General features: G+C 36.9%; 1 protein-coding gene across 1 annotated transcript in view; it reads left to right on the top strand.

Annotated features, from left to right (window-relative positions):
* Nucleotides 1-705: 705 nt before the first annotated feature.
* The window catches only part of LOC107099164, an 11,911-nt gene continuing 2,966 nt past the window's right edge, over nt 706-9,650 (top strand). The window contains exons 1-3 of the mRNA XM_015397182.1: nt 706-868; nt 3,000-3,251; nt 7,587-7,699. Of these exons, the coding sequence (XP_015252668.1) occupies nt 778-868; nt 3,000-3,251; nt 7,587-7,699 (456 nt within the window). The 5' untranslated portion in view covers nt 706-777. The remainder of the gene's footprint in view (nt 869-2,999; nt 3,252-7,586; nt 7,700-9,650) is intronic.

Raw genomic sequence — 9,650 nt, 5'->3', positions numbered from 1 at the left:
ATTACTTAACTGCATGTTTCCGCAAAGGTGTTAATCTATCCATGATCTATTTAGATCTAAATAATTTACTCCCCTAAAAAGGAGGAGAGATAAGGAGTGTATAAGAGAGGAGAGTTAATATTGAATGAGTCATAATCTAAAAAACGTTTTCCTGGCATCCAGATGTTTTTCCAGCTCATGCGTCTGTTTTCATGCTGCAGCAGGGGTGAGGTCAGAGTTGGCCCATTGGTGACACCAGAGAATGTTGAGGTGCAAAAGTCTAGCAGAAGGGTTAAAAAAAGGAGTGAATGCAAAGGAAAGAAAAAGATAAATAAAAAAGCTTTAATGAAAAAGAAACAAAAACTGTTCCTTGTTTTCTAATATTTCAAACCTTTTTAGACAGAAAGAGGAGTGAGCTTTAACACAGGTTAAATCTCAACCGTTCACACACAAACACCACATGAGGATGCTCACACTGCTATGGCTCCAACACTGTCTCCAGGAGTGCTACAGCCAGAAACCTGTCCAACTCACCACAACACAGGGAAGCGTTAGGAATCAGGCCCTTTGTGTTTCATCTAGTTAATCATCTGTCCGAGATGGACAGAGTCATTGTTTCTGTGTTCTGGCGCTTTAACTTCCAGTTGACGCAGCTTCCTTAAAAAACAGAATTTTTTTGAGGAAGTACAGTAGTGGTTTTTCTGCTGTCAGGAAACCAACTCTTGTTTATTCTCAGAGACAAAGACAGGAGAGACACACTGAGAAACCTTGTCTAAAAAGGCAGATAACAACCCTGAGATGACAGCTCTGTATTTCTACCATCTTTCCCATAGTTTGGTTTGGATATTTCTGATTTCCTTCCAGTCCGTGCATGCAGGTTTGAACACAGGTAAGACTGAAACGGGTTCCTCAATACCGAGCAGTCCAACTACATATGAAGACATCTTGACTGTTGCTGTGGTTGATATCTTCTTTAGCAATATATTAGTCACAAATGATGATATTTAAGTATTTTCCATTTTAAGTTCAGTAAATGTGACAATATCTTTCAAGAATGTTTTTCTTATAATAGAAAGGTTTAAAAACAAGCCTTTATCTGATGTGCTATCATCATAGTTGGTTGATCTTTTGCTGCTGTTTCTCAAAAAAAAAACTTTTTAAATCACATTTTTCTTTGGAGAGGGGATGCTGGATACAACAGCTCAAAATGATTGTGATGGGGGAAGAATTGGTTTTAACATTAGTTTATTAACATTAATTGAAGATAAAAATGAAGATTTTTGCCCTTAATTTAAAACAGCCCTCTTTATTCTAATTAGAAAAATGAAATTGGAAGCAGCAAGCTGCTTTCAGAAGGAAATTAATTTCACCTAATTATAATTTAACCTAAGTAAACACCAAATGTTCTGTGGAGGTGCTGGAGGTTTCTTACAGAGCGTTAGTAGACAGACAGCATTATGAGATTCAAAAACCTAGCAGATAGGTCAGAAATAATGTTGAGATTAATTTTAAATATTTATGGCTAAGTCTCATGTCAGTATCCCAAACAGCAAAGATCTCATGGTTCTCTGATTAATTCATGTTAGTTTATTTATTTTGCACCAATTTTACAACACATGTCTTCTGAAGGCACTTTACAGAAGTAATACATAACTGAAGCTGTGTGTGGGCATTCCTACTTCTTAGAGTTAGTGTTGGCAAATCCATGAAGCATAATGGTTTACGCAAATAACACACACTATACATGCCCGTCCAAAGAACCTCCAGCAGAACCAAACTCAGTGTTAGCGGCCGTTTGCCGAGGCTGACTGAGGGTGTACAAGTTTTTTAGGGGGTGGAAGGTGTTGTCCATGATGGATGTAAGCTTGGACAGCACCCTCCTCTCAGCCAATTTCTCAAGTCCAGAGTGCAGCCTAGGACAGAAACTGTCTTTCTCAGCAATAGCAGGAATCTATCGCTGAATTCTAGGTTTTTCTTCCGCCATCATCGCAACCCCCTCCCCCTTACGGGGGAACAGAACACCTCGCCTGTTCAGCCAGGGCAACAATTGCCTCTAACAACCCCCTTTTATAGAGACATAGACAAGTATTGGGCCTTACAGGCTAACAAAGAACCAGAATTACCTCTATTCCTCAGGGGCGGACCCGCTCGTCAGATCCAATCTGCATGTTTATAAGCCAAAACAAGGCTTTGTTTTTGGTCCACTCTATAAAGCCTCAAACTCAATGCTATTTCTGACATTTTTAATTGAAAATCTTCCTGCATGGGAAGAGAAATGTCTTCAAACTTGGAAACAAAGTCCAGTGGATTGTTTTTTTATTTACTTTTTTGGAATTAGGATGACCTGGAAGACTAAGAATCCTCACCAGCATATTTGTGCAATGTAAATAGGATTTTAGATTTTCCAGAAAAGGTGGTCTGAGGAATTCAAAGCACATCATTAAACGTGGGGGTCATAAGACCAAGCTGGGGGGATTTTCTAAGGCAGTGACAAACAAGTTGGTAACAGTAAGTGAGATGGAGCAAAATACAGGACAGTCATCGGAAGACTTTTTCACGGTTTGTGGATATTCTTTGTATGATCTCATCGAAGGTTAGCTGTTTTAGTGATTTAGGCTAGTCGAAACATAACCCTCAAAAACTTTTTAGAGGCGAATCTTGATTCTGCAAAGTTTTATTCAGTAGTCTTCGCTGTCTGAAAGCTGTATAAATGAAATTTTGCTTTGTGCACACTCTGTGTTAACAAAATTACAATAAATTTGTCTAAGGCATGACTCCAGGGGGCTGCCTACTGGTAAACACCACACTTATTATTTCCCTTCCATTGTGAACTATTACATTACTTCCACACTACTGTCACATGGAATCCAAGTAAGATCAATCAAAAGTTGACGATGTAACTTGACAAAATGTGAACATGTGCACTGGGATAATCACTAACTCTATCAGAACTGCAGTGAATTAATTTCTAATCTTGTTAACCAGCACTGATATTAACTTCTTTTGTTCTTCATTTGCAGAGTTAAAGCTGCAGAGGAATGTGTTTCTGGGATTTTTAGGTGAAAATATCAGCATTGATGTCACCATCATTAAACCGTCCAACCAAACTGGGATTCAACTGGAATGTTTTGACCCATATAATAAAACAATATACAAAAAGGCAATCAATGCTATGGAGGAGTCTATACAACTTCATCTGAACCTGAACAAAACAGGAATGTACAGCTGCAAATGTGAAGAGGCTGAGGTGAAGTTGTATCTACGATATACAGGTGAGAACAAACTGTATTTAATGGGGTTGTTATATCTTAGCATAAAGTATTTACAAAAGATTTCAGACGGTTTCTCTCATCCAAATAGCTACATGAAGAATATTGATTTTTAAAACTACAACAAGCAAAGTTCCTCTGAATGTGAATATATTACAAACTATGTTAGGGAAAAGTTGGGTTGAAAGAAGATCATCAGGTTTTTATTTATTTGGCTGCTTTTATTTTCTGCTTGTTGTACAAATACATGCAAATTCATTCATTGTGAATTCTAGATTCTCCTTTTACACATTTCCAAATGTGGGGCAGGTCACACCCTGGACAGGTTGTCATTCTTATACAGGAAAAATGGTGTGTTAATAGAGGAGATAACCACATTTACAGCCAGGGATAATGTAGAGGCAATGTCGGGTTCTTTGATAGGTTTTTTCTTAAGAAGAACTGAAATACAGACTTATCGATACTATTCCTGTAGGAAGGAGAGACAGTTGAACCCCAGACTCAAACATACTGTCTCCCGCTGGCCCTCCTCTGCAGAGCGTTTATTAACAGAACATGACACATGGTTACAAACAGAGTATTGTTCTGACAGAACAATTGATCAGTTCATGAAGACAGGATGCTCCATCAGAATGACAAGGCAGGATGGTCTCCTGACTGGGTCATGAGACAGGTGTGGAGCATCCCCTTGCACAAATGTTTCATAAGCACACATTCATTTTATAATCATCATTGAATAAACCCAACAGGCATCATCCACCTGCACCTTCCAGCTTTCATATACATCAGGTGTTAGGGTAGTTTGTCTGGCCCTAAAGAGCCAAATAAGCCATGCAATGTTCTAAAATAAAGCCGTATTTTGTTTGGAAATTTACAAAGTGGCTAAAACTGGTAAATAAATGGGTATAAAGTTAGAATAACAGAGCAGTTAATTGTTTATATATGGTAAAGGTATTGCAAGACTTGGTAATGCTGAAGAGGCCATTTTTTAAATTAATTTTATATGCCTGATATACGTTATCAGTTTTATTTTGGTTTCTTTTAGCTGATGCCACATTCTCTGGATCAGCAAGCTTTTGATTTCCCATCTACCTACAAAATACACTTAGCTCTACAATGTTATTTTTTTTCTTAAATTCATATATAATTAATAAATACATATGAATTAAATAGTGAAGAAAGTTAAAGTCTTTAGTTCAGTAGGAGGGTCTTGTCTTTCTGCCGCCGGTAAAATGATAAAAACTAAAATATTAAAAAAATGTATAAATATAAGTTTTTAGTGGTTATATGTTTTGATTGCAGTAATGAGAAGTGAATGGATTTTTTTTATCTTTTCTTTTTATAGATGTAAACACATGATATTCCAATGCACCTGCAGATGACAAAAATCAGTTTTTTTTTTATCAGTTTGAAGAAAGATTAAACAACTGACAAGTAATCTAATGTCCCTTCACATATATCCAATATAAAGTGAAATAAAATGTAGTTTCTCTTCTTTTTAAAATAAACTTTAGGAAAATCTAGCTGTCAAAAAGCATTTGGGATCAACACACCACATGTTAGCTCATTAGCAGAGGTCTGAATGCATCCCAGGTCATTTAACCTCTTAATAAAATTCTCTCCTATTTTGCATACCAAAATGGAAAAGCAAATAACTTAGGAAATGTAAGCCCAAATTACATGCGTGATACATTATTTGAAAGCCAACACCTTCTAGTTTCTGAATATATAAATAAAAATTGGGTGAGTAAAACACCCAAGCTGCATCAGTTTAAACATGAATCAAAGTTGTTTTTTTATTCTTGAAAATAATAGGTCTTTTTTGAACAGCAGTTATAAAGACATGCCTGCTTGTTGTGGCTGCTTTGTCATGGTGCATTTTGACATGCTGCTATATCTGTGTTAATTGTGCGTTGATGCTAGATATGTCCATAAAATGAACTAGGTGGTTGAATTGTGGAGAATCTAAGCTTTCCAACGATGTCTAACATGTCTATATTGGTAAACATTTTATCAGTGTAATTTTCATGCATTCTGAGTTATTATTGGTAAACGCTTTAAAACGGAGTAAAACGAAGTTTGTCAGCGTTTGATATGATAAGCATTGTCCAAAAATTGCAAAAAGAGGTATAAAAAGGAGCCTGTATGCTTCCTATCTTAGTTCCTTTAGCATATGGTGCTCTTAAGGTTCCTTACTAAGGATCTATAAGGAAGTCACTTGTGTCACATGATGTATGAGCACAGCTCACCTCACGGAAAATAACAATGCATTATAGTTGTTGTATGTGTATAAAGCCTGCAAATGCAATATCCTTCATATGTTTTAGGTTTTATTATAGAGAGCTTTATCCATTGACTACATTTTTTTAACTTCCCTTTGTTTATAGTTCTTTTTAGAAGACTGCAGTGCAGTCCCAAATTGATGGACATGTTCCATCTCCATAGCATAATCATGTCCAGAAAGATAAAGGCGGTCCGTAATCAGAATTCCTTTCCCTCCTTGTGTTCTTATTGCTGACCCCATTAAAGGAGCTTGGAACAGCAGCTACAAAAAGCTTTGAGGAACTGAGTATGATAGCCCTGCTCTAAGCTTAGACATCAACTTGATGTGGAGATTTTCCCAAAAGCAGAAACTTTATCTAGCAGGAAAATGACTTGATTAATAAAAGGGTTGTGGTTTTTTTTTTTTTTTTGCCATTGTAAAACAACCCTAGTTATGTAATATTACAAAGTGGTTTAAGAGAGTGTATGTTTTTCATGAGACCTGGAGGCAGTTTCTCAGGCTGTTTTTTTAGGCCACGTTCTGTAAAACATTTAGCGGTAGAAGTGGATATAGAATATTTTTATTGTAAACTGGATTTTTTTTATTTTTTATTGTAGAAATCTCTTCAGAGAAGGAACCATTGTGAGTAGCTGTTCCCTTTAGAAACAGAACCTCTTTCTATTCCTTAATGCTAGGTATTGACCATTAGTAACATCTTCAAGATAAAAAAAAAATAGGGCTTTGTCACTTTATATTGAAAATAATTACACTCAAATATTGAAAACATCCATCCATCCATAAATTTATCTATACCCATTTATGCATGGTCACTAGCACCTCTGTAGGGGTCATTGGGGGAATGGAATCGTAGACCATCAATCGGACTCAGTGCTCAGAAAATGCTTTATTATTGTGGTGGGAATAAATATCTCCTTTTAATTCCCTTTCAGATATATTGTTTATGATTGTTGAGTTTTTCATTCATTCAGGCCACAGAGCTGCAAGGCTACCAGGAGGACTTCTTTATTCTATTAGGGAGTCATTGGGATGAAAAATAATAGTTCTCATAACAAAAGTTTCTGTTCTCAAAGCTCATACAAACTTACTGTGCCTGAACATTCGCTCTAACCCCTAAATCCCTCAATCATATAGAGAGCGAGGACTATATAGTGGACTTTATAGCAAACTCAGTAAACTGACCTTTCGGACAGATGATCACTGCTTTTTTCTCCCCATTGGTCACGTAACTCCTCCTCCACTGCGTGGTGCCTGCGCCATCTTTGTAATTACTCGCCCCTGTCGGGTAGCGACAGCCTATGGTGACAGCGGGCCGCTGTGACAGCAAATCCCATAATGGATGTTGCGAGGAAAGCTCTCCATGCAAAGCATTCTGGGATATATCTGCCTCTTCTGAGGTCTTTATTTTCCTCTCATACACTTCATAGACACTGTTTCTCTTACGACCCACGGCCATTTTCAAAGAACCACGGTGAGAAAGGTGAGCTTCAATGACTGGCTGAACCCGTAGCTCACCACTAATATATGCCTGAAAGTGCGCATGCGCGGAAAATGATAGCTAAAGGAACGAGTACTTGGACGGCCTTATGTAAACATCTCACCAAAATGATTGACAGTTAGGAGGACCACTTATTGAGATGATCCACCCCGAAATAATAAATCGACCTCTGTACCTTTAACTGGAGTGATTAGTTGAATACCTTTTTTGCAAAACATTGTTAAGTAGACAAATAAACATAATTGACATAAATAAATATGAGAATATAAAATTAGATTTTATAGCAGGCATTATTTTCATTGATTAAATAGAGAGAGTTTGAATTAAAATCTTCTTATCTACCAAATGATCATATGTGTGGTTTTGCACTTTTCAGATATTTTCACTGAATCTTGTTTGTTAAAAATAGTTTATCAGTTTTAAATGAAAGAAACGCAACAAGCTCTTTAATCACAAAAACTTCCCCTCCAGATGGGGAGTCTTTACTGTAAGTCCACCTCTGCCGTCCAGTTGTGATGCATTCCAGCACAGGCTGACCATATGTGTTTTCCCTCTAAAGCCTACAGGAAGCCTCCAGTGTTGGACAAAGTAGAGATTATCATTGCCATCTTCACCGGCCTGCTGCTGGTTTTGAGTGTGCTTGGCTCGTTGTATGTCTTCAGAGGACATTGGGTAAGATTTGTGCCCTGCAGAAGTTAAGACACGGCATGTTGCAAGATGAAGGTGTGTCTCTGTCTCTAATGGTGGGATGTTTCAAAACCTGTGCAGATTTTCTTAAAATTAGAAAAGTATAATACCAGTCAGAAAAACAAAATACATTCCCACTCATCCTGATACACACACTCATATCTAATTAAGATGCATACACATTTTTGACTGTGGGAGGAAAACTAACTTGGACTAACGAGTGAAAGCCTACACATGAGCCACATGCAAACTTTATTTAGAAAAGCCCCGGAGTGGCTTAAAAACCCTCACTGCAATGCTACGGTGTTAATTATTGCAGGGTTAAAATTTTCTTTACTTACAATATATAGTAAACTTACACTGGCCTTTTCCACACATATATAGGCATAACATATTAAAACGAATGCATACATATCTAAACATAAAGGCTCAAATATATGCAGACACCAACAATGCTATATGTTTAGCATGTTGCACAGAACCCAAATTCTTTTTCTGTACCCATCATAAACGCCTGTTACTCAATTTTGTTGGAATATTTCAAAACACTCTATTTTTATCAGAGCGGCATAGGCTAATTTAAAGTGGTTGACATCCTTCCACAGATCTGGGCTTTATGTCATGTTCTACGGTTACGTGGAGGAACTTAATGCAGATATAGTAAACAGATTAAGTAAAATATTAATTTAAAAAATGAGGATAAGATAAAAGTAAAACAGGAAATGTAGCATGACAAAAGCAGGCAGACTGATGAAGGAATGAGGCAATGGGCACAGAGCAGTATCACGAAAGAAACCAGCAATGAGTAAGGATGACCATGAGTACCTATATGTGGTGGCAAGTAGTGACAAAGGTACAGTATGGCAAAACAGTTCAGAGTAACCAATGGTTGAGGAAAGAGCTGAGACTAATGAAGACAGTGGGAGCTGAGCAGCGGGTGGATAACATGAGACACAGAAAATAATCCAGTAGAGATAGAATATACAACGAGCACCAGAATTAACTAAAACAGTAGCAGCCAAGATAAAAAAAAAACAATGCAAGAGAATTAGGGAAAGAGTGACTTAACAAAAACCCCAAAACTCAACCATCTACAGATCATAGCATTTTAGGGATAGTCCTCACATTTTCAGAGGCTTTACCATTTTTTCCACTCCAAAGTGGCAACAATTTTACCCACACTGTCACCCTCAGATAAAAGATAATTAGCTAGAAGTATTGGGGCAGTCAAGAAACTATTGGGAAATGCTGAAGCTCTTAGATCACTGTCAATGGTATAATATAATATAATAGGGAGTGACAGGGTGCTGGCCCAAACAAATCCCCACATATGTAGTGGACATGTTCATGCTAAACAAAAATGTGCAGTAATATGACTTTCAGAAATAATGTTTTTAGAGTTAATGAGGATGAAGTTGAGCGATTGACCTCAGAGGTTCAGATTGAGTCAAGCTGGGACTTTCCAACCTAACAACACTGCAAACACTGGAACATAATCATTGGGTGGAGCAGCTTTGCCATCCAAAGCATTTGTGCTCTTCAAAAATCCGATTACATGGTAAAGATTATGCTATTTTTTTAAGCTTTGTCTAAATTTAATTAATCATGTTACCATTAAAAAAAACATAAAAAAAAGTTAATGGCAGTGATAGGAAAACACATCAAGAAAGAACAAATACTGAATGAAATTCATCTTCATCAATGGCCTCAACCTAAAATCTGTCCAAGAACTGACTGGACTTTGCTTAAAAATGGATTGTAAATAAACTCAACTAATGACTTGCTAATTATTCATCAGGAGAGTTGTCCAAAACATGGGCCACAAAAAATACTATAATAATGGGTATCAACTATATATATATATATATATATATACATGTATACAGTGGGGCAAAAAAGTATTTAGTCAGCCACCAATAGTGCAAGTTCTCCCACT

The sequence above is a fragment of the Cyprinodon variegatus genome, unplaced genomic scaffold (genome assembly GCF_000732505.1).
Source record: "Cyprinodon variegatus isolate N-32 unplaced genomic scaffold, C_variegatus-1.0 Scaffold843, whole genome shotgun sequence".
NCBI classification, from domain to species: Eukaryota; Metazoa; Chordata; class Actinopteri; order Cyprinodontiformes; family Cyprinodontidae; genus Cyprinodon; species Cyprinodon variegatus.
The sequence above is the reverse complement of the archived record's forward strand: the minus strand, read 5'-3'. Positions and strand labels throughout refer to the sequence as shown.